Raw genomic sequence first — 26,991 nt, 5'->3', positions numbered from 1 at the left:
CTTGGCGATGCTTCATGCTGCATAGCGTGTCTTGCTTCTACACTACGTGATTGCTGCGACCGGCAGCAGTATCTTCCTGAGAGCCACGAGGAAGAATTTGCCTGCGCTACCGTTGTTGTAGCACAAATGTATGATCAAATGTATAATTGTGTTAAGAAAAGGAAATGGACAAACGATTGGCTTCGACAGCAAAGGAACAAAGGAAGTTACAGGAGTATTTTTTCGTTAATTACAAGCATCTCTTCCATTAGTTTTCTCATAGCGACGTCATGAACATCTCTGTTTTATATTCTTGTAATTTTACGTTCCATAGACATGGATAATGCTGATAAGCATCCATCTGTGAGAAAACGAACTTCCTTTCATTTCCATTCCATGTTACTAGTGAGTAATCGTCGCCAAAGTGAGTCTGAGTGGCGCCTGCAGGTTTCAGCCATAAAGCTCGGGTTGATGTGTTGGGTGGTGCCTCATGCATCTTGGGGAGCACTCAAGAGGGTGGGGCTAACAATAATTTGGGAGGAGTTGCGATGAGTCTGAGGTGAGTAGCGCCCGCTGAAGCCTAGTGTAAACTGGCCTTTACTCGTTTTCTGCAACCTGTTCTTGACAACAACTGGCAATATGACCAATTTTATTACATCTAAAACATCTCACCTGTCTCTACAGTCTTTTATAATATCAGGGCCACCATATCAGAAACATTGACCTTTAAACTGGATAGGCCTAGCCCTATTCTCAGGTTTCCCACCACCACTTCCTTCTCCACTCTTCCTAACAGTCATAGCTACCACACCACCTTTCTGTTTAGAAGACAAAATCCTAGCGCGATTGAGCAATTCACTCATGCCATCATCATCACATTTGGCACTTGCTGTAAAGCAACACTAATATTATCTAGGAAACCATTGACCAAAGTTAGTTTCACCACATTTTCTAAACCAATCTTATCAAACTTAGCTAAACTGGCCAACCTCCTAATCTCATTGGCATACATATCAACTGGTTCTCTTGTCCACTTCATCTGAACGAGTTTTCCAAAAGCAGAGAATACATCATCTGTAAATGCTACTTTCAGTTTTTCGTGAATTTTCGCGGCATTTTCTTGGTCTTCATCACTCATCTCCAAATAAAGTGCTAGAACATCATCCTCCAGATACAATGGAATAAAACTGGCTAAGTCTGATATATTCTGTAGCTTAGCCACTAAGGGTGAACAGCTTAATCATGTCCATTGTAATTTTGGACTCCATACTTTCTTGGAATAGGCCTAGATAGCTTGTAGTTAAACTCACCTTGCAAGTTCCCTCAGACTGCGTAATGGATGACCTTCGAGATTCAACTCACCAACCAAAGAGGAAAATAAAGGGAAAGGGAAAGGGAAAGGTCCCTCACCACAAACTCTCAACCAAGGAGCCCCAGGGCGCAACACCCTACCTCTGCAACAACTGACTGGCTCCTGCCCAGGTGTATACAATCCCACTTACACCTAACTGCAGCAGCGTTTCCAAAAAATCCTAAATTACATTAATCACACATCTGTCTTTGGTTATGTAGCAACTTGGAAGACAAAACTCTTGTGTAAAATTATTCCCAAGGAAGAGAGAATTTGTCTCTACCAGGTTATCGTTTAGCAAGAAGTTCCTTAGTACAGTATATGAAATGTCTGAAAAACCATTGAATGACACATTTTTATCATTGGCCATACAGAAAATTGATTTATTGGCTTAAATTAGAAAGTAAATGTAACAGATTCTAAGTAACTACTGTTTAGGAGAGGCAATGATGGGATTCGTATTAATTTATATTTTCTTGAAAGTTTAAAGCACCTAATACATACTTATGACTTTATCTTTGCATTTGGTCAGTCAGCTGCTGGAAGAAAAGCATATAGTTTTATATTTCCATCAAGCCACAAGTTTTTTTACAACATACATTGTGGCACTGTACTTGAAATTGTAATTGATGTGGCCAGCATTCATGAGTATCGTTTTGATTAAAGCAAAAACAATACATACCTATCATTGCTTATTAATGCTCTGAAAACTAGTTAACCACATTTTTAAGCATGTTCAAGCATTCATTCTTGTCATTTTGTGCCACAAACATACTCCCAGCTGAGGCTGTTTGCTAAAGCATGGTGTTTCCATGCATAACCTTAGGACCATTCATTTGCATCCTCATGGTTAAACTCAATGGAACAGTGTAATAGTGTAGTGTCAGTGCACTACCAGGCCACACTGGTAGACACTATAGCTGTGAGGCTCAGCATAGGGTTCAATGCAAGCTAATTTGTCATTAGTTTCCCAAATGTTATTGAGCTAGTCCCAGTTCAAAGTTAAACAACCACACCTGAATTGACAGGACGTGCCAGCACGGGAGAGCCGAACCAAGGAAGATGAGGCTTTAGTCTTCCAGTAGGTGTACAGTTCACACGGAAGTTAAATAGCATTGGATGAATGATCATGCTAGGGGTAGGATTATGACATATCTGAGTGGGCCTAGTTGTATCCTACATTTGAAAATGCATGCATATATGTTCTATAGGTCTTAAAAGGATAAACCTTTGGCCTACAGAACAAAAGCAATGGCAGAACAATATTAGCTGTCGATGTTTTTCCTGAAGGGAGATAGTACAACTAACTGGAAGCTTTGTTGCTTGTGCCAAGCGAACACACGTGAAAGACTAGTGGAGACATCTGGTGCTGGCTGACTGTATTATCCTTGCTAAAAACATTTCATCCCCCAATGGCTTGATGAAGGTGATGGAATTCTGCAGACCTTTGAAAATAACTGCCTCATATCATGAATCATGCATGCTGAAGCTCAATACCATAAAACTAGAAAGGAATAGGAAGTCATCGTGTAAGACAAAAGAAGATGATGCCCATCATCATAATTTACATGTAGTAGCCAGAAGGTAGGTGAAGATGCTAGATGAATGCAGAATCTAAAACTGAGAAAGAAGGAATCTGCTTTATTTGTGACAAACCAGCACCAATCAAAGATTTACACTTGGCCATGACATTGGCTTTACAAGAAAAGCTGCAATGATGTGCTATGAACCTACTAGATGAGACATTTCTGGCCAAGCTTAGTGCTGGAGATATTGTTTCCCAGGACCATATGCATCACCTATCTTGTCTGACAGGCGTGTACAGACAAGACAGTACAGACAACAGGCATGTGCCCATGCTTTTGCTGAGCTTGAGATGCACATAAGACAAGCAGTCGACTACAGATGGGTGCTGCTATTTTACGATGGTAGAAGTTTATGATTTGTATAAAGAAAGACTGGAACAGCTAAATGTTGATGATTCTTTGTGCAGAAAACATTTGAAAGAAGAGATACTTGCCCGTATCCCAGAATTGGAGGCCTTTAAAAAGTTGAAGAGATATTTGGCTTGCCTACAAGAGGAAAGTGGGAGAAGCCCTACCCATGGCATGTGACTACAATGATGCAGTAGAAGAAAGTAAGCTAATTTGTGAAAGCTGGATCATAAAACGAGAGTAAGTGTCTCCACAAATCTACTTTTGGAATCTAGTGCTTCAGCTAGAACTTCTAGTGTTCATTTTCATCAGGTCATACCGGGAGTTTAATTTCAATTTGTACAAAGATGTACTGCAGGAACTCATTCCTTTCTTCTTTGCCCTGGACCATGTACATTATGCTAGGTGGCTTTCAATTCATTTGAGAGATATGGAGGCTATCCAAAACGACACATTTGTTGAATTCACAAAAAGAAATTTCACTTGTCCATAAAACTACTCGGCCTTTTTCCTAGCTGGCTATAGACCAAGCGCACAAGCAGAGTAGTGCTCGTGTGAAAGGAGATGGGGAGCCATAGGCCTATAAAAAAGATGCTCTTATAAGGTGGACAGTGGCACTTGCCTGATTGATGAGTTTGACACTAGAAGTGATGCTGAACCAAAATCTGAAGGTAAGCACCATGAAGAAAGTGAAACAATGCAGAAAAGGTTTCTTGAAATGGTTGTGATTCTAGCAAAAGTAATAAAAGAAATGGGCAACCCTTTTGAGGAAGATTCAGTGGATCTGATTGTGCAAGACAGTCATGAAATTATGGACAGCAAAGATAGTGTATCCTTGAGATCTATGAAGAGCCTTGGACAGATACAATTAACAAACTTTACTGAGAGATTCAAGACACCCAGCAAATTCTATGAGCCAGTACACAAGAAAAAATTTTTATTGTTCAGTTGCAAAATATCTGCTACAGTCCAAGGGCAAACGGTCATTGCAAACTGTAAAGGAAGACCGTAATCTATTCTCACACCTTTTCATATCATGCCACAATAGAGAGTGACTTAAATGAATTCTTTCAACATGAAAATCAAAATTACCCACCATCACTGGCACAGAATGGGCAGATGCATCAGGGCACCAAGTCACACCTGCTGCCTCTGCTAGAACAGTAGATATCCATGACAAAGAGCCTACAACTGATGGTATTGTAAAGTTGTCTTTTCAATGTTTTTATTTTCATTCAATGACTTGCTAAGATCCCTATGTATATCAATCAATGTAGAATTCTCTGACCTTTCCGCCAATATAAATATCATGCGTACACAGACTATGTCTGTGCATATCATTTATATGTCTGTAAACAAACTCAAATTATCAGCCTCAGCAATTGTACATCTGTCAACCTGACCCAAGTACTACGTGTCCGTCCGCACCTGTCATTGTATACCCCGCGCTAGGACAATAAATGATTAGTACCCAGATTCCTGTCAATCTGTGTCCTTACAACTGGTGACCTCCCGGATTGGACAGTAAACAGTGGTTTTGGCCATGTCTTTAACAGACTCACTACGGCTGCTTACCTTCAGAGAACCTTAATGGAATCACATGGGAACACAAAGACTAGGTCTCTGAAAGCTCCTTTCCTCGGTTGACACCAACGCCACTAACAGACTCATTACAACGCACCTTTCCAGGTGTGTTCTGGCATCTTCGAACGGTTTGGCTACTGCCATTAACGACACATGTTGACCGCATTCAGAAGTCATTAACGAAACCACATGGCATCTAGTCTTAGCATCTAGTCTTGACTTCTGACAAACACGACACCATTCATGGACTAAATAAGGTGCTTTTGCATTTTGGTGTGTGAGATAGCTATGAGGACTGAGTCTGTGGTATGCAGTTCTTCTGGCGACATTCAGATCCTCCACAACATTCTAACATTGACGAGCGTATCAATCGACCAAACAGTAAAATTACCACCATTCTCACAACAGAATACGGCATCATGGTTCCTGTGGGCAGACATCCACTTCAGGGTAGCAGGAATCACAGACGAGGGAGCCAAGGCTGACATCAAGATGACGCTTCCTGAGGAGGTTTTCAGTCGCATCACCCCATAGTTGGATACACAGGCCGGTCAGATAGGTCAGGTATCCTACGGGGACTTGAGGAATAAACTTGTCGGGACATACGTACTCCCTTCCCGTTCTGGTGAGGGCCACCCAAATCCTCCACCTCATTAACCAGTCCCTGGGAGATGCATCACCCAAGGACACCTGGGACGAGTTGACAGGCCTCCTGTTGCTGCCAGAAGTCGACACAGACAGATGGAGGAAGGAGATCAGCCTGTCGTGGGAGATTTTCCTATGATGCCTTCCACTGGACGTGAGGGAGCAGATCACCGAGGCGGACACACTTCCAATGGACGTCGTGGTGGACAGGGCCCAGAAGCTCTATGAGGCCACCAGAGCCTCAAGATATGCAACAACACCTTCAGCCAACAGCACAGTGGTTGAGGAACCTGACGAGACGGACGTGAACGCGGTTTATTGGAAGAAGGCTCCCCTGCAGCAGCAACAACAGCAGAAGCAGGAGAAGCACCAGCAGTTCAGGAAGGACGCAAAGAATTGTAGATCACCATGGTCCTTTCCAAAAAATTAGGATGGCAGCCACCCACAACAGCAGCCATGGCCACAAATTCTATGACCACACCTATGACTGGCCCTTCATCATCCCGGACATCAGGGTTCCTCTGCTGGGGGCTGACTTCCTGGGACATCATGGACTTCTGGTGGACATGGGCCGCAAACATCAACTGGACACAGGGATTTGCCTTCTCGACCACTCGCAGCTGGACCGGGCATACCTGCCGTATGCTCCCTTGCACTGCACAAGTACGACATCCTCCTTTGAGTTTCCTGAGGTCTTCAAACCGGAACTGCATCAGGTGGCTGGAACTCCAGCCAAACTCGGAGTCTACCACCACATCTCCACCACAGGACCTCCTACGCATGCCAAGTTCCACCATCTGCCACCTAAGAGGCTCCAGGGCACCAAACACGCATTCGCCGACATGGAACGGATGGGAATCTGCAAAAAGGCGTCGAGTCCATGGGCGTCTCACCTCCACAGGGTGAAGAAATGATGGTACCAGGAGGCCCTGGGGGATTATCTCTACCTGAACCTCATGTTATGGTAATCACTCTATAGCAAGGAATTATATATTAAAGGAAATGAAAATGCATTTTCTTCACGTAGGTCTGCAGCAAAGAGGCATTCGCGCACGTGTTGGAGGCGCCTGTTCTCATGATTGTTCTAGAATCATCAGGTGTGATATGGAACTCAACAGGCACCAACATGTCATTAGGAACGCCGCAATTTATGATGAAACATTTTGTCGAGATCCTTCTAAAAGGTTCCTGTCGGAATCTGTGATGTTCGTTGTTATGCTCCGCGCCCAGATCGCCTTATAAATACGACTGACGAAGTAAGAGATCATCAGAGAGAGATAAGAGAAGAAGGAACAGACGAAGGATAAGAGATAAAGGCATATGAGAGTTTGATTGGAATCTGGTCAAGTCGTCCAGTTAGAGAGAGAACGACAGAGATTTTCCGACGTTGAGCAAGCCTTCAGAGAAGAAACATCCTACAAGGTGGTTTTGAGGAGTTCCTGCCCTTCGAGTATCAAGAATAAACATTGTTTTCTGCAGTATGGAGTCAGGATGTCTAAAGTTCTACAGCTCTCCTTTGTGAAGCCATCGCTTCGAGCATTGATTTTTGACAGCTGCAAAACTGGCCAGCAAGTATTTTCATTACTTCACTGTTTCCCCAGTTCACGCAGTGTAAGATTTTACTTTTGTCATGTAAATAGGAGAAACCTTTCTGCATTTATCTTTGTTAGTAAGCTTGTAAATAAACCTTTGTTCCGTTTGTGTTTCTTTGTATATTCATATCCTCAGTTTCAACTGTTGGTGTTGACATTAGTGGCGACCTTGCCAGGATATTCGGCACTGTAACAGTTTGAAACAGGGAGAATATAGAAAGAACCAGAATGAGTGAGATGGTGAAAGAGTTTATTGAGTCGGGTAAGCTAAGTCTAGAGGGGAATGATCTCTATGAGTATGTTGAAAGGAAAGAAAGGGAAAAGTATGAGAGAAATGAAAGAGTGGCTGAGAGAGAAGTAATGAAAATGCAGCAAGAGAGAAAAACAATGAAGATGCAGCAAAAGAGAGAAACAATGAAAATACAGCAAGAGAGAAGTAATGAAATTGCAGCAAGAGCAAGAGAGAGAAATGTTGGTAATGCAGCAGGAAGAAAGAGAAAGAACGTATGCATGAGTTGGAAATTGCTTGGTTAAGGCAAAGTACTCGTAACAGTCAGACTGGCGAGAACGAAAGTGGAGCTGATGGTTTAGGTATGAGTGCAGTATTGAAATTAGTACCAAAGTTTGATGAGGAAGATGTAATGAAATATTTCATGTGTTTTGAGAAGTTAATGGAAAGAATAGGTTCTCCTAAAGAAATGTTGACTCTATATTTAGAGTCAGCTTTGAGTGGTAGGGCGCTTACTGTGTATAGTTGCATGTCTAAGGAGGAATGTGATGATTATGATATTGTGAAAGAAACTGTTCTTAGCGCGTACAGGTTAGTACCGGAGGCGTACCGTAAGAAATTAAGAAGTTTGAGAAAGGATGAGAATATTATGTATGTAGAATACGGTAAGAAGTTAGAAAAGCTGTTTTTTTATTGGTTAACTTCCGCTAAAGTTGAGGATTTTGATGGTTTGAAGAACTTAGTGTTGTTAGAAAACTTCAAAGATAACGTATCCCCTGAGATTAAGCTTTACATAGAAGATAGGCGAGAAGTATCTTTTGCAGGAGCAACTAGGTTAGCAGACGAATATAGTTTGACTCATAATTTAAGTGTCAGTAAGAAACGAAATGATCCTTCGTCTGGTATAGTACAAAGCAGTAAAAGTTTCAGTTCTAGTAATAGCAATGCAAGTAAAAATGACTATTCCTGTTATACATGCAGAAAACCTGGTCATACTTCTAAGGTTTGTAAGAATAAAGTTGCATTTAGTGGCTCAGAATGAGCTTATTTCCGATGTAATGGGAAAGGGCATTTAGCGAGAAATTGTGCAGTCGAGAGGAAGGATGTTAAGAAACCAGTGTCTCTAGTTAACTTTTCGTCAAGTATGAATGATGTGATGAGAGAAACTGGGAAATTTTTTGGTGAATTTCTGTCAGAAGGTGTAGTTTCCTCTCTTGGATGAGTAGATTCGAGAGAAGTAGTCTTGCTTTGAGACACAGGAGCTGCTGTCTCACTGATTAGGAGAGAGAGTGTGCCAAACAGGGCAGAAATTGACATGGAAAAAAAAGTCATGTTATGTGGATTTCCTTGTGTTCTTTGTCCTTTGTTGCTGTCGAGAGTAACGTAGTTGATGTAGTGGTATCAAGTACTAGTTACGGTGATGAATTAGGCACTAACCTTTTGAATAAGGATGAGCTAGTCAAGTTTGAGAGAGGATTGAGACACTAACCCAAATTTTTGTTCGGTTAGCTTTAAGGTTGGCACCAAATGACACTACAGGATTTAGTCCTTTAGAGCTGGTTTTCGGTCACACAACAAAAGGTCCTTTGGAAATGCTAAAATGTAACTTAATGCTTAGAGAAGGTAGTGAGGACTACATAACTAATCTAGAGAATTATAAAAACAATTTAAGAGATGCTTGGCAACTAGCGAGGGAGAACGAGAGTGGAAGTCAAGGGGAGATAAACGGAAACATGATCTCCAAGCGGAGGAGAGAAGGTTCTGTGTGAGATAAAGTTTTAGTACTTGTCCAGAAAGAAGGTCCCTCTTTATCTTATAAGTTCGAAGATCCTTTTTCAATTTTGGAAAAGAGGGGGAATCTAAATTATTTAATAGACATGGGTAAGTGTGCCCCGTGCCTGTAGTAATGGTGTCTCAGAAAGAAATTAGTTTTAGAAAAACTCCGAGGTGCTTAAGAATTTAAAAGTTTTTAACCAGGGTTTAGAAAAGGAAAAGGTGAGGGAAATGCATAATGTTTTAGTGAATTATCCTGAAACTATTAGTGACAAACTAGGCCTAACCAATGTTTTAGAACATGATATTGAGTTGCAGGACGCGAAACCCATAAGGCAAAGTCCGTATCGTCTGAGCCCAGAAAAGGCAGAATCTGTGAGGAAGGAAATTAGTTACATGCTAGATAATGATTTGATAGTACCTAGCAAGAGTGAATGGAGTTCTCCAATAGTTCTGGTGAAAAAGGAAGATGGATCAGATAGATTGTGCATTGATTTCCGGAAGGTAAACAGTGTAACTAAGCAAAGTAATTTTCCCTTACCCAGGATTGATGATTGCTTAGATAGAATCGGAAATTCCAAATTCATCTCAAAGCTTGATTTGGCTAAAGGTTATTGGCAAGTACCTTTAAGTGAACGAGCCCGGAAAATATCCGCCTTTATAACGCCATTTGGTAGTTTCAAGCCCAAAATTATGGCTTTTGGCTTGAAGAGGGCAGCCAGTACCTTCCAAAGGTTAATGAATAGTTTTAAATGGTATCAACAACTGTGTCGTGTACTTAGATGATCTTGTGATATTTTCAGAGACTTGGGAGGATCATGTAAGAACTTTACCAAGAGTCTTGGAAGCCCTTACCAAAGCGAATCTCGTTCTTAATTTAAGGAAATGCGAATTTGGGAAAGCCTCTATTACTTATCTAGGACATAAAGTAGGTCTTGGTAAAATCTGTCCTAAGGATCGTAACATAGAAGCTATTGTAAATTTCCCAATCCCAACAACTAAAAAACAGGCCATGAGATTTCTCGGAATGGTTTCGTATTCCCGTAGATTCGTACCAAATTTCTCAGAAATAAGCGCTCCCATAACTAATCTGTTTAAGAAAGGATGCAGTTTTGTATTTGATGTCGCATGTGTGGAAGCTTTTGACAAGTTAAAGGCTATAATGATTCACGAGCCAATTCTATTATTATCTGCTTTTGGTAAGGAATTTAGTTTAGCGATTGATACCAGTGATATTGGCGTAGGAGGGGTTTTGTTACAAGAAGTGAATAGGATGAAACTCCCAGTTGCCTATTATTCAAAGAAACTGAATAAAGCGCAACAGAACTATTCCACCATTGAAAAGGAATTGTTTTGTTTAGTTACAGCCTTGCAAAACTTTGAGATTTACGCACGTAGTAGTTCTGTTTTAACTGTATATACTGATCATAATCCGTTGGTTTATTTGGAGAGGTTTATGAATAAGAATAAACATCTCCTGCGTTGGAGTTTAGAATTACAAGACTATAACCTGAAGATAGTTCATATTAGGGGAAAGGATAATGTTATAGCCGATAGCCTCTAGAGATTTTTCAGAATTAGTAGCCTGACGACCGTTTTCTGTTTTGGCACGAGTGTGTGAGTGGAGAAGTGTGCGTGTTTAACTGGATTAAAGCTTTATGCAGAATTGTTCCCCTGCTGTTTGATTCTTGTTTCCCTTTAGGATAAAATTAAATCAGTTGATTTATTTTTTTTTCTTTTGGGGGAACATGTCATGCTAATCGCTCTATAGCAAGGAATTATATATTAAAGGAAATGAAAATGCATTTTCTTCAAGTTGGTCTGCAGCAAAGAGGCATTCACGCACGTGTTGGAGGCGCCTGTTCTCATGATTGTTCTAGAATCGTCAGGTGTGATATGGAACTCAAAAAAGGTTCCTGTTGGAATCTGTGATGTTCGTTGTTATGCTCCGCCCCCAGATCGCCATATAAATACGACTGACGAAGTAAGAGATCAGCAGAGATCATCAGTGAGAGATCATCAGAGAGAGATAAGAGAAGAAGGAACAGACGAAGGATAAGAGATAAAGGCATACGAGAGTTTGATTGGAATCTGGTCAAGTCGTCCAGTTAGAGAGAGAAGGACAGATATTTTCCGATGTTGAGCAAGCCTTCAGAGAAGAAACATCCTACAAGGTGGTTTTGAGGAGTTCCTGCCCTTCGAGTATCAAGAATAAACATTGTTTTCTGCAGTACGGAGTCAAGAAGTCGTCTAAAGTTCTACAGCTCTCCTTTATGAAGCCATCGCTTCGAGCATTGATTTTTGACAGCTGCAAAACTGGCCAGCAAGTATTTTTATTACTTCACTGTTTCCCCAGTTCATGCCGTTTAAGATTTTACTTTTGTTATGTAAATAGGAGAAACCATTCTGCATTTATCTATGCTAGTAAGCTTGTAAATAAACCTTTGTTCCGTTTTTTGTTTTTTTCTATATTTGTATCCCTAGTTTCAACTGTTGGTGTTGAATAGCCTAACCCTCCAAAATCGGGTATAATGCCGACCTGGTCAGGAAGACTAAATCGCTCTCATCAATAATTAGCCCTCCAAAATCGGGTATAATGCCGACCTGGTCAGGTAATACAATGACTTAAGGATATCATCCTATAAGTTTAATCGTGTTCCAACTCCCTAATCAGATCGCTTCAAATTGAATAAAAATTTTAGTCTTCCGTAGAAAGCTGAAGAGGGATATAGGTTATTAGGCTACTCCCATACATATTTCAATAGAAACGGCTTAACCTAGATATAATTATATGTATATCAAAAGGGAACTCACTGGTGTAGGCTACCTTCCGAAGCCGCATACGGCCCTGTCGGGTAGCCTAACTATATGAACGCCAAAATAACCTAACTAATACTCAAATGTTAATAAACATCAATAATCATAAATAATCATTGTATAAGATGTCTAGAGCTAAATAAACCCGACTACAATTAGTATGAGGAACTAATTGGAAGTCGTCAAGTAAACATGAAGCTCTGGGAGGTAGCGACATCAATATGGCTGCCGGGGGAGAGGCATCATACGACACTCCCGAGACTAAAATTAATAATATATAATATTTTACCGTGTGTCGCCACCTCAGCTTATCAAAATTGATAATTGCAATACTCAACTTGGTAGTAGGAGTCTCAAGAAGGTCAGACAGCTTCACAATAAGCACAATAAAGCTTCCAAACACAAGAACGCGTCTAGGTATCACGGTGCTAAAGAAAGGAATGATGGGAGTCGCGTGGGTAGTAGTAGTAGTAGCAGGCAGTAGTCGGATGTAGAACGGTACCTCGTAGTAACGGGGGATGTTGAGAAAGGAAAAACTAATTGGTAACGGACCTCTGATAGTGGTTTTAACACGTCCCAGTTACTATACCGACACCCTATAAGGGTGAGTGAGCTAGGTATATTCCTAGCATTCCATGCAACTTTTTTCTCTGGTATATTTAGCAGTTTTTATACCTTAGAAATGGTGCTATAAGGAGCATTTCATGGAGCGGCACAGGTTGAGCCCAGAAATTAGATATATTTTACATCTGTATCATTGTCAACCTACAGTGAATGTCAAGTCTTGAAAAGAAAGAAAGAAAAAAAAAAGAGTTCTTGAAAGATATGTCAGAATCTTCAGCATTTTCAGTTTATTGAATAATTTAGTTCTTAAGTTGAATTTTTATTATAATAAAGAAATACCTGTGTTCATTAAAAACAAATACTTTGGGCCAGCAAAATGGAAGTTAGAAATGCTTTTACTCAGTGGTTTGATTACAAAAGGTCTCCAGAAATGGAAGATAATGTTTTAAAGATTATTCTACCATCCATTTCTTTGCAGGAACAGTTGATGCTGAAACCCTCAAGAGGAACTACAGAAGAGCTCCCACGTCATCGGAAAATTTCACGATTTAGAAACTTTAGCAATCAAATCCGGTAGGTAAAAATAGAAGGAAACATTTGCAACTTTGCTATTTTGTAAGATATAAGTTAGTGTATCCGTGAACATTTTGAGTGAATATTTCAAAAGTTGCTTACAGCATTGTATAAATTGTATGATGTTTGGCACTTCCTTGGGTAGTATTCACCAGGTCCTCAATGGCAGTTGGAAATTGTAGATTTGGTGTACTAATATGGTTGATGATAATGAATGAATCTTTCATGATTTCATTATTGTAGGCTAACTGAGGTAAAATACCTTACAATTTATACACACAAATAACCATTAAGTATTTCTGTGTTGTAAGCCATTGTTATTCATTAGTATTTTGCTCATTTAGGAGAATTGTTTTCTAATACTCAAAAAGCATACAAAAACTTAAGACTAATTCCAGGCCATTATCACAGAATGAATAAAAATTTCTCATTATGCATAAACAAACATATCACAAAGTGAAAAGGGACCGGAGTAACTGTGAATAGATTAACCAATTTAGTTCTAGTTATATTGATTCTACCATAGATTAACCAATTTAGTTCTAGTTATATTGATTCTACCATAAAATTTGCAAATCAGAACCTTCAAGATGTTATGGAATGAAAACAATTGAATGCATGTAACATCAATGTTTTCTTTAATGAAGGTAAAACAGCAGTTCTTTACTTTTCTCACAATTTATTCATTAGCCTAGACTTTGGCCTAACTTTTCATAATTGAAATTTGTTTCCAAATAAACTGTATTTTTTTGGCAAAACCAATATGACAAATTTTTAATCAGTTTATATTTTGCATAGCTAACATACCTTTGGTCTTAACAGTAGGATAAATCTTTAGCGTGCCAGCTGGAAATCGGTTAAAAACAATAATATTTTATAGTAAGTAATCTGTGAGATCTGGCAACTCCTGCACATACGCCAGGAACTATAAAAAGAGAGGGACAGCTAGAGGTGAGCAGTAAAACGTTAAGACCTCAGGTTTGTTAGCTATGAAAAATACAAATTGATTAAACATTTGTCATTTGTTCATATGCGGAACAAACCTTCAGTCTTAACAGTAGGATAGACTTATACTTGGAGGAAGGTACAAGAATCCTAAACCAGCTGGGAGTTAACCCACCTGACCACCCTTCCTAGAAGAACAAGTTCTAAAGAAAAGGGTCTAAAGCCCGTGAGAAGATAGATAATCTGATATCTAAAAACTCAGACATCCAGGGTGAAATACAACGATATATGAGCAGATTCATTGCTGTCAGGGAACCAAAGAAAATTCTGACTGTTCTCATAAACCAAATTAGCCACAGGGGTTTGCTACACTCCTCACTCCCCCCTTGCAAGAGAGAGAGGAGCATTTGCTACTGAAAAAGAGATTTGTTTATTTCAAAAGCACAAAGCAAAACAACTATCAGTATGACTACCTTACTCATCTGTATCAGACCAGTTCCAGCACGACCTCACTGGCGGAGCGATAAGGTACGGCCCAGAGAGCTTCGATGAGGGGTCCTGGGGGAGGCAGGACTGCTATAGGGGCGGGGGGGACACACGCTTCCAAGAAAGGCAACAACAGGCCATCCAAGGAGGGTGAACCCCATAGACCAAGTGACGCCCAAACAGCCACCATCTTGGATGACTCCGAACCTGAAACTAAAAAATTACAATGCATAGCCTCCTTCCTCTTGGGAAGAGTATTACCTAAGGGAGAGGGGGCCACATTAAACTTAACATCATCCTGTGGGACTCAGGATACTTCCATCGACGAATCAATGGAAGAAAAGGAAGGTGACAGGGGTACACTTGAACTCGCCACAGGGAGAGCGTTAGCCAGAGAGGGAGAAGTTGAGTCATCTAGTCGAGGAGAAGAAAAATCCTCCCGAGATGGACAAGTTGAAACTGTGTGATGTTTTCTTTTTTTTGTAAAACACTCTTCACTGCGACTTAGGCCAGGAACGACTTCTGGGCAGGGATTAGTAATCGTACAATATGAGGATCAGTGATTGCAGACGCCAGAAACCTAGAGCACAGGAATCCCTGAATGCTTGGGCACATGCATTGATGAGGCCATGAAGACTCACAGGAATCCTTTACAAAACAGAAACACTCGCACAACAAACACTGAAAAAGATAGGAAACACGGGCACAAATGAACCGGCTTGGAAGGAGAACAAAAGTGTAAGCATCTACTCTCCAAGGCAGTTAAAGAAAAGACTAGCATGTCACGGAGTGTGGTGCGCAGTCTCTGACCAGCTCTCACCTTGTACACACAGGAGTTGCCAGATCTCACAGATTCCTTGCTATACAATCTTTGATTGTTTTTAACCAGTTTCCAGCTGGCGCGCTAAAGATTTATACTATTATTAAAACCGAAAGTTTGTTCCTCATATGAACAAATAGTTATTCAGTGAGGAAAAATGCATTAGATCCAGATCAAAATCTTAATTTCAACTTATATACTACAGTATATGTCTAATATACAGTGGCAATAACCATTCATTGAGGATGACAATCTAGGTAGCATTGCTTGGGTGCCCTAGGGTGTGATTGTGTGAATCTGGTGAGAAGTGCCAGTCAAGATAACTATTATCTTGCTTAAGTGCTAGACCTAATTTATTGGAAGTTTTCAACTATGAACATTATTTTCATAAGGTAATTAATGCTGTAACAGAACTCACTCGCCAAATTTACAAAGGCTTAACAGCTGATACATAGGGCTTCATAAAGCTGTATTAGACAGAATTAGTCCCTGAGAATGAATGAGGAAATGATCTTGAAAGTACATAGTGGCAGAGGGAATACCTACATAATATTCATCTCACCTCTGATACATTAGCATAAGGTATGACTATAAGGTTAGTGGTAGGACCATGAGGTTAGTCTTATTTATGTCATGCAAGGTGAGTATGGTTGCTGTTTAGACATCCGCCACCAAGGTGTCTATCTGACTTCAGTGGACTGATGTGGATCAGAATTTTTATACCTAACTTGATGAAAAGGGTCCCTGGAATTTTTTTTCATAAAGCCAGCACAGTATTTTGGATGAGATTTTTCTAGAAAAAACCTGGGGAGCCCTGTCAGGCATGTTTTAGTCACAGTCTTCTTCACTAAGAGGGATCCTTTGTCATGCTTAGAAATCTTGTCTGGAACCAGAATAATTACACCTCGCTCATTCCAGGGAAGTAAATGCTGGTTTCTGCTGCATGCTTTGATCTGTTATGTCATTCTACAGAGGAAGTTGTTCTTACCAGATGAGTATTAACGTAGCCTCAAAGAATATTTTGAACTTATAGATATCTGAGGCCCCATGCCATATTAGAAAGGTATTTTGAAGTTCTTTTTTTAACTTTTGGGGTTACTGAAATCTTTGGTGATGTGGGTTGACAGGTCCACTCAGAGCAAAGTCAAGATGAAGGTTGTAAATGATTCATCATGCAAAAGGATGAATCACAAAGTAAGGTACATAGTGTTGAACTTACCTATGGAATTATGTAGGATGGCTTGCAAAGCAAAGTAGTGATGAAATAATAATTGAAATAGGTATGTGGGAGGATATTAAACAAATGGTAGTGAAAGGCTACCCTATGTAATCATCAGTGGCAGTTTGTTTAAAAATAGTGGAGAGACTGCAGGCTTCACACAGCAGTAGCTTATACAAGTTTGATACAGGCCTCTGGTCATTGGTGGGGGTTCTGTTCTGAGCGGGGTGCTGATAAGCAAAAACCGCTGCTAACCAAAATTCAGTCATTTATGGCGCTTATGGCGGCAAGTTTTGGTTAAGGGTGCTGATGACCGGTTAATGGCACCAATAACTGGTCAATGGTGCCGATAACCGTTAATGGCGCCTCTGTTAGGTATGTTATGGCGCCATAACTTTATTATCAGCACCTTAAAATGATGGTAGAGAGGATGGTAGGAGCCATCATCGTGAGTGGTGGAGGTATAGATGGCTGAGTGGTGGTGACAGTCAATAGTATTACTAAAGAATAAAGTCATCATTTTAGTTCTTTGATGTAGCAATGTAGGTTAATACTTGATCATTGAAATCCTTCATTTCTGCTACAGTACTATATTTTTATTTGATGTCGTTGCTCAAGCAGACAGCACCATGGTACTCTACAAGATTCTAAAAAGGACCATTGTGCTTCTACCATTGTCATTTGAAGTTATCAAAATTCTCAGCACATTTACAGTGTATGAATAATGAGGTTGTCTGATCTATATATCCAAATCTTTTCTTGTGTTGTATGTGACACTGGGAGTTTAGTTTTCCAAGTATGGGATAGGCTGCAGCTGCTTGTGGAAGTACATTACTAGTGAAATTATAAAAGTAATTTCCTAGTTTCCAAATGATAAGTGAAGCTGATCTCTGTATTGTCACAAACCTTGGCATTGCCTATCTATCCATATAAAAGTTTATTATTTTCTGCTGAGGATGTTACATTATAGCATCATATGTAACTTTTTAACTTCTGAAATATAGGATTGAAGCTTTTAAAGGCATAGCTCATAGTTCCATCGATATTTCTATACTGAAACTTAGAGAACATAATATCAACATGAGGCAATACTTGGCAAAAAATTGTAAATCAAAACTCAAATTCAGGATCACCCACAATTCTTTGACCAAGACTGATACAGAAACAGAGTCTCAAGAAGAAAGCAGAAGAAAGAGACAGAAAAGAGAAACAACCCAGAAGCTCTAACAGTCTCAAGATGAAAGCAGTGGAGAGACACAGAAAAGAGAAACAAACTCAGAGGCAAAGTTGTCAGCCATTTTTTATGGAAGGTGACTCCCCTTCCAAATAATAACAGCTCCCTTACTCTTCACCTTCTTTACCACCTTCCACCATCAACTCTCCTGACTACAGGTTAAGTAATAATACATTTTCATTTATTAGGTTTTTGTATGATTTGTGCATGCTAAAGTTATTAAATTCAAGTAAAAATCCTTTTATTTTTTGTATTTCTAGGGGTCTAGAATGGACTAATTTAATTTGATATTTTTTTATGGGAAAAACTTGTTCGAGTGCAATGGACTAATTTAATTTGATATTTTTTTATGGGAAAAACTTGTTCAGTGCTTGGACTATATGGCATTCATGCAGCCATCTGGAATGGTTTAAGTTCAAGTACTAAGGTACTGCTATTTATACTGTATGTATGTATGCATGTGTGCATGCATGTACATATGTAAGCAATCACAAGATGTACATGATTTTAATATCAGTGAATACGTACTACATGAAAATAATAGACAGAGTCAGTACCAAGTGTTTCCTAAGCCAGTATGGGGAAGGTTGGAGTTTGGAAGGGCCTTTTTCCCTACAACATTTACCAAAACAAATTGTGATTAGCCATTCAATGAATGTTAAAAATGCTAGGACATCACCAAAGGGCTATGGCACCAAGAGTGGGAGCAGCTGAAGAGGCTTACTTACCTGTTGAGATTTTGAACATTAAATGTAGGCAGGATGATGGATAGGATGTATGCAATTGCAAGGTAATGGAAGTTAGGAAAGTATATTTGTGTATGCTGAAAACTCCTTGGGAGGGTAATAAAACAATTGAGATAGTTATAAACTTCTATGCTACAGTGCAAATAGTGAAGGAAGGAATGTCATTTGGAATTGTTCTGTATGGATACCTTTAAAAAATGTGTTAGTTAAGTATAGGCGGTCCCCGGGTTACGACGGGGGTTCCATTCTTGAGACGCGTCGTAAGCCGGAACATCATCAGAAATCCTAAGAAAACCTTACTTTTACTGCTTTGGGTGCATTGAAAACTATGTAAACTGCATTCTTATGGCATTTTTCATCAAAAAAACATTTAAATATTGATTATTTTGCATTTTTGGTGTCATATTTCATCTCCCAGATGAGCGTTGTAGGCGTCGTAACTCTGGAACATGCGTCGTAACTCTGGAAATAACGTCTATTGACAAGCGTCGTAACCTCGGAACGTCGTAAGCCGACACCGTCGTAACCCGGGGACTGCCTGTAATAGGAAGATTGAAAGAGTCGTGAGGATAAGGTTATGGACAGAAAATTGCTCATGTAACCTTATAATTGTGTATACTCTTCAAATAGAAAATAAATAGGAGATTGAGCCTGGGCATACTTGAATGAGGAAAATGATAAATTGGAGCAGATAAAAAGCCATTATTAGAGGGAAACTAAAAGGACTCATTGGTTATGGCAGTGATGCTGTAAGTTGTATCCATGGAGGACATGGCTACAATGACCAAAATGGAGAAATTGGAAGGATAATCAGCCTTGCAGTATCATTTTACACTGGAATAGCAAACATCATTTGTAAGCAACTAGAACACCAGATCACATACAAAAGTGCAATAAGATCTAGTTACATTTACTACATCTTGCTCAGAAGAAAAGATTTGGTGGCACTGAAGCACTGAAGAGTCATTCCTTTGTACCATGTAACATTGGTTATAAGTTGTGGATTTGCAAGTAAGAATAAAAATAGCTAAGAGGAAAATGCATGGACCAAAGAAAATCACGTTGTTCCAGCTAAGAGAGCCAGACCTTGGAAGGGAGTTTAAAGAAAGAGTATTAGAAGAGATCATTCAAGAGTTTAATAACATTAATGAATGGTGAAACCAGGCATTGGAAATCATGTTAAGACACAGTAGAAAGTCTTTGTGAAGGTAAGGAGTTAATGAGATTTTTTAAAAAAAGAAGAAGCCCACTATGAAAGTGTTGTTGGTGGTGAAGGAATTACTGAAATTTGTAACTTACATTGTGAAGATTTACAAATAAGAAGCTGACCATGAAAGTGTTGCTGAAGGAAGGAATTACTTAATGAAGATTTAAAGCACGAAGTTCCCCAAGAAAATGGAGAGAGAGGAGTTTTTGACTAGTAGAATTTCTTAATTTACAAGGTGAAGATTTAAAAAGCAAGAAATCTTACTCCATCATGTTTAAGAAGAGGTAACAAGAAGGGCTAAAGATTCTCTTTTGGGACCTGATCTTTATAACTAAAGATTTTATAAGAGTGTCTTCATTGTCATGTCATTAGCTAATTAATAATGAAAAGAGGCAGAGTTTAGCATGGTCAACAGTGTTTTTTCTGTATGCAAATCAAGATTAATTCCTTAACTCCCACCTCCTGACAGACATGAAAAAAGGCTGATTATAGTTAATGCTATTTTTGTGTGAAACATTTTGGGGTCAATTCATTACACTCCACCTTCTTTTAGGATTGTACTTCTTACCTTCTCCTCCAAAAGTCTTATACCATGCACTTTTATTAAGCCTACTTATTAAGAAATCCCCCTTCCTCCTTTCTATTTACATCTACCTCACTTAAGAAGAGACAATAGTAACACATACATAACAATTCCACGGTCACTTTGATTTTTTTTTTATCCTACCTTAATGTATTAAATCTGTATCATTTAACCATATGTAAACAGTGAGTGTTCTACAAGAATGATATGCATTTTGTTCAGCACCCTATACTGAAGAGTACCTAGATTTTGTTCAGCACTCTATACTGAAGAGTGCCTAGATTTTGTTCAGCACTCTATACTGAAGAGTACCTAGATTTTAATGACAATCTGAATTCTGAAGTTAGTTTGCAGGGAGAAAGACTGTTGAGGGCAAATAAATTTAGATAGTCAGAGGATAGTGAATCAGATGCATGATGCACTATTAAAGCAATAATGAAAAGTTGACAGATATTGGCAAGACCAAAGGAAAAAATGTTAAGGAGGATGCATGGAGTAGCAGACATAAGAAATACATGAATTGGAACAGAGGTGAGAGAACTATTAGAGAAAGTAAAGAGAGAAACTGAAACAATAAGAAAGGATAAGAGTCTGAAATGGTATATATAAGTTAAAAAAATATGATGAATATGTGGCAAGGAGAGCAATGAAGGTGGAAAGGAAAAGGATGCCAGAGTGGAGGTTGATGAACTGCATCAGGGACAGTTTGAGGAAGAGAAGCTTAATACGAGATGGAATGAGGGATTAAGTGAAATGGAGGGAACTGTTCAGGAACAGACCCTACCTGTAGAATTAAGCTGTTACCTTTATTAGACACTGACACTCTGCTGTCAGTTTTGATGAAAGCATTTGAACATTAGGATGCTGCAGCTTCAGTGCCACCTGTCAGACAATCTAGTGAATAAAAGGCTATGCCTCCCTATCCTAAGAACCAAACTCCATTTCTGAATGGGACTTCAAGCAGTCCCTGGTTATCAGCAGGGGTTCCGTTCTTGGCAGGATGCTTATAAGCAAAAACCACCATTAACCAAAAATTGGCGATTTATGGTGCAAAATTTCGGTTAATGGCACTGATAACCGGTTAATGGTGCCTCTGGTAGGTAGGTTATGGCGCCATAACTCTATTATCAGCACCTTATGGCGCTGATAACAGAAACCTGGCCCGTTAGGGCACCATAAATTGCAGATTTTCTGTCACTAGACAAGTGCCATAAAACCGGATTGCCATTAACTGAGTCCGCCGATAACCAGGGAATGCCTTATTTACAAGTTTGCTATTGTCATCTGCCATTTTTGCTGCCCTCAGTAGTCCATAGTATTCTTCTGTTTTGCCTGTTGTATTTATTATAATTCTGCAATTACTGGTAATCATTGCAGACTTCTGATTGACAGTCTACTTGACTTCTTACTTGTTTTAAGTGAAAGACTACCTGCGTCTGCAAAATTACACAGTAATTTTCAACTCATCCAGGTATAGCTCTGAGGGTAACTTTCTATAAATGAGAATCAGTCTCTGGGAGAACTTGGTGTAGGGTTGGTTATTTTTTGTGATAAGTAAACTTTGGTGCTGACGACTTGAGAAAAAGAATGGTTTACTGGTAAAATAATGGAGACTCATTGCACTGGTTGTGAGTAGTGCATAAGCTATAACAAATCTGTGACAGCATTCCAAAAAAATTCTGAGTTGTAGACCTGTTCACTAAATGAAAAAAAATGGAGTTGGGAATCATTGTGATAAAATCATTGTAATCCACTTACAGGTTGCTACTAAAATGCAATCTACTTACAGATTGTTATTAAAGAGCAAGAGAATCTTTCTTGTCTTTCATCCATTCGGTTTAGGTGCTCCATTCTCAAAATTAGTACTCATTTCTCTAGATGTGGTATAGTTCATGAAGAAATAGCAACCTTGGGCAACCTGCTGACTTTAAATATAGGTTACTGAGAACACTGGGCTAATGGTAGCCTTGAGGATTGTATGAGTTTCCATGGTTAAGAAGAAATCCTAAAAGCTGTATCCTTGACCTCAAAAATTTTACGTAGTTGACGGCTTTGGCGGCAAGAGATATAGAGAAGCAAGGATGTAATAAAAAGGGGAGTGGGAGGAACTCAGTAATTAGCCAGGGCTAATAACCACCAACATTTAAGAATTTAGCATTTCTAAATCTAAAAGGCAGCAAGCAGATTAGCATTACAGTAGATTGATCAACAGGCCATGTTACTTAAAGGAAAAGCAGTAATAAAAAGGCAGATACGAAAAGGAAAAGCAGTAATAAAAAGACAGATACGAAGCCAGAATAGTTAACTTTTGTGGTTGAGATATGGTAGCAAGGTGAAGAGACCGGTCAATATACTAAAAAGAAACCACTAACTGAAGTTAGAAGTGCTCCTTCATGAGCAGTATTGATGAGAAAAAGTGTGTAAAGAAACATTTACGAGTTACCTAATCAATACTTACTCCAAACCACTAGCTGAAGTTAGAAATGCTCCCTCATTAGCAGGATTGATGAGAAAATGTGGGTAAAGAAACAGTCACCGAGTTACCTAATCAATACTTACCCCAGTCTCTCATATACATATGGAGATAGCACTAAAAAAACAAAAATGTATTAAATGGCAGCAGGCCCAAAAGAAAAGTGACTGTGTCCCACTGGGGGAAAACAATCATGAAAACCATGTGGCTGTCTTTTACAGTCCATGGAGGCCTCCCAAGGTAGCTAGCCCTCTTACGCCGATTGGACGTATTAAACGTCGAGTCAAAATGTCTCCCGTATGCCGATTGGACGTATCATACGTCCGCTCAAAAAAGTTTTTTTAAAAATTCGCGGAAAAATACTTATAGGCCTACCAGCCGAAAACTTTTGTATCACGCGCCTTGGGGGATGCTGGGAGTTCACGGATCAAGGCGTTGTTTTGTTTACAATCGCTACGCAGGCGCGCAAGCGCGAATTTCTTTCTTATCGCACTAAAAAGTATCAGTGACACATCTCGGAAATTATTTCGTCACTTTGACATAATTATTGCACCATTTTAAATTATCCTTTACATGAAGTATTATATATGAAAATGTGCGCAATTTCATGCACAATACAACTAAAAAATACTCATGATTGTAGCTTTTATCACTTTTGAAATATATTCATATAAATAACGATAAGTGCAAAAATTTCAACCTTCGGTCAACTTTGACTCTAGAGAAATGGTCGAGAAACGCAATTGTAAGCTAAAACTCTTACATTATAGTAATATTCAATCATTTGCCTTCATTTTGCAACAAATTGGACGTCTCTAGCACAATATTTCGATTTATGGTGAATTTATGAAAAAACTTTTTCCTTACGTTCGTGCGATAACTCTTCCGATAAATTTTTTTTCGTGCGATTGTCCTAATGTTTGCACCCTTTTAAATTTGCCGTTACATAAAGTTTTATATATGGAAATGTGCGCAATTTCATGCACAATACAACAAAAAACAAACCATGGTTGTAGCTTTTATCAGTTTTGAAATATTTTCATATAAATAACGTTAAGTGCAAAAATTTCAACTTTCGGTCAACTTTGACTCTACCGAAATGGTCGAAAAACGCAATTGTAAGCTAAAACTCTTATATTCTAGTAATATTCAATCATTTACCTTCATTTTGCAACGACATGGAAGTCTCTAGCACAATATTTCGATTTATGGTGAATTTATGAAAAAAAAAACATTACGTTCGCGCGGTAACTTCCGAAAAAATCAGAATTTTTTTGTGCGATTGTCGAAATGTTTGCACCATTTAAAATTAGCTGTTACATAAAGTTTTATATATGAAAATGTGCGTAATTTCATGTAGAATACAACTAAAAATGATTGAAAGGTTGTAGCTTCTCTTTTTCGAAATATTTGCATATAAATCACGATAAATAGAAAAAAAACCACGTTCGGTCAAATTTGACTCTACCGAAATAGTTGAAAAACCGCAATTTGTAAGCCTAAAACTCTTACGGCCGACTAGTAATATTCTGTCATTTTCTTCATTTGAAACAAATTTGAAGTCTCTAAAAACAATATTGTGATTTATGGTGAATTTTTGAAAAATATATTTACCTTCACTCCGCGCGCCGATTCGCGGCCGCAAGTCTCCGAAATACGTACATGGCATTATCCTAATATTTGCTCCTTTTCATATTAGCCTTTTTATAGAGTTTCATATATCAAAATGTGCGCAAATTCATGAAAAAAGACAAAAATTAAAAAAAATAATTGAAGTTGTAGCTTTTTTTCCCATCGAGTTTCGAAATAGGTCCATATAAAAAAAATATATATATTAAAATTTTGACATTCGGTCAAATTTAACTCGTCCGAAATGGTCGAAATCTGCAATTCTAATCTAAAACTCTTACAGTATCGTAATATTCAATCATTTGTCTTTAATTTTGAAATAAATTGGAAGTCTCTGAACATTATTTAGAATTAACGGTGAATTTTTGAAAATACATTTTTTTACGTCCGCTCGTTACGAATTCGTACATCATTTTGTGATAAATTTTTTTTTCCGGTGTTGCTTTTATTGTTTTACAATGTATTATATATCAAAATGATCGCAATTTAGTGTACAATACAACGCAAAAAAAAGTAACTGGTTAGCTTTGACCGTTTTCTGCACAGCGTGATTTGAATACAATTATGTATGAATATTTTTTTTTCGCTACCATATATCGCATTATTTACATATGATAATGATATTATTTTTCATTTCTGATGGTTGCATTCTAAACTTCAGGCAATGACAAAAAAAGGAGCCAAAAATGAACTCTTAATCTTCAAAAGTACGCGCGCTGTAATTTTTTGAAAAAATTATTTTTTCCACTTCCGCGCTCACTCCAAACCAGGCCCGGCATACGGGAGACGTTTTGATTTTTAGGGCTCCGGCGTAAGAGGGCTAGGTGACTGCCTACTGATACCAAAGATGAGGTGAAGGCCCAAATCTTAAAGGCAACTAACATGATTAATTTACTTGTGAATACAAAAAAGTCCTTAAGGATAATTGTCGTAGCAGGATGACATAAATTTCGACAAACATGGTTAAGTGAATTTTGCATGCAGTTAACTTGAATAAACAGATGAAATAATGCTTACAGAAATAATGTGGCTGATATCTTCAATAAAAAAAACTACAAATTTGAGGCTACAGAGGCAGTGTAACTAAGGTTAAAACCATAAGACCTAGCAGAAATGCATATGTATAATTAAGAAACTTGTAAGTGATAGTGAGCTATTGAAAGCTAAATGCATTCATATGACTCAAAATGGTGGTTTATGAAAGAGGTATTTGGGTAGTTCTTCAGAGAAGCCAATACCACACTAATGGTATTTGGTAAAAGAATTAAAATCTCCAGATAAGCCTCTAAGTCTATTGCTTTCTCCTAAAAGACAGGCTGATAAAAAGTCAAAAGAGTTATGTAAAGCTGGAAGGGTAAATGTCAACCTATCTGTATGTGAGTGCAGTTTGTCAAGTATCAAATCTCATGTTTTGTGCCCTTTGAAAGTGCTACTGAGATACATTTTCTTTCAAATTAAAACGTTTTACATACAAATCCGTTAATCATAAATTTACCTTATTACATGCAATGGCTCTCGTAGTGTACCAAACTCTTAAATCCTGGAAGGCAAAGATCCCACTGTCTATGCCCAGAACATGATCTGCCATCTTGCACGGCACCATTCTTTTGTGCCAATTTCAACCACAGAGTACAGTCAAGGTAGACGGACACTTAAGTGATGGTTGATGGTGTTAAATGAAAACTTGTTTTGTAAATCATCATTTATTCATTACAAACCAATTAATGATAAGTAGCTTCAATCACTATTTAGGAGAACGAACAAGAGAAAGATAGGAGTACAAGGAGAAGAAAAGATTATAAAAGTAGAATGTTGTTCTCTCCATGGAAGGATAATACCAAGCATTGTAGAGCAAAAGATGTATCATCAGTGGTAGACTAGGAGCGTTCATAATGTGATGGGTTGTATATAGTGTTTATAAAATCTAAATGAAAGCCACTCAATAATTACATAAGAAGCAAAGATAGATACTCCAGAAAAACATTCTTACAAGCCAATAAAATAGTGATCAGTACCAGCAAATAAACATCAGAAGACTTGCAGGTCATGTCACATGGATAATGTCTTGAGAAGTGTTTCTCTCCACAGGTAGTACTTGGGGTAATGATGGCAAAGCAATGATGAATGTCTGAAAGTGCCTTAATGCTTGGTGTGACAGCCTAAATTTCATAAGTCAGTCCAAGGATAGCCAAGAGCTCCAGATTGAAATCAAAGGTTAATAAAGAATCAGTTAACAGTCAGTAAATTTTAGTATTTTTAAAGAGCAGAATATTCCTGAGGCTAAGATGAAGGAAAAGGCTGGATGTCAGGTTGAGAAGTACCCTACATGAAACACCAGGCATTGAAGTTTGAAAAATTTCCTGGGCAAAAATAAAAATAAATTGTGGAAGATCTGTCTTGGAGGCTACATTGGACAACCTCCACTGATGAAGAGGAAATTACTTTGAATCACTGTGAAAATGATGATTGTGGCTGCTTCAGAAGGCTCTTCCAAGTAGGGAGAACTCTTAAGCTATCTGTAATGATTTATTGACATTTTGGAAATCACTCCTACTGTAGCCAAAAGGGATCCATAAATATCATCCAAAAGTTGTGGAACCTCAAAACC

At 38.6% G+C, this 26,991-nt stretch overlaps 1 protein-coding gene across 1 annotated transcript in view; it reads left to right on the top strand.

The window, feature by feature from the left end:
• The window catches only part of LOC135216596 (uncharacterized), a 987,502-nt gene that overhangs the window by 919,588 nt on the left and 40,923 nt on the right, over positions 1-26,991 (top strand). The window contains 1 exon segment of the mRNA XM_064251975.1: positions 12,947-13,041. Coding sequence (XP_064108045.1) covers positions 12,947-13,041 — 95 coding nt within the window.

The sequence above is a fragment of the Macrobrachium nipponense genome, chromosome 6, assembly GCF_015104395.2.
Source record: "Macrobrachium nipponense isolate FS-2020 chromosome 6, ASM1510439v2, whole genome shotgun sequence".
NCBI lineage: Eukaryota > Metazoa > Arthropoda > Malacostraca > Decapoda > Palaemonidae > Macrobrachium > Macrobrachium nipponense.
The sequence above is the reverse complement of the archived record's forward strand: the minus strand, read 5'-3'. Positions and strand labels throughout refer to the sequence as shown.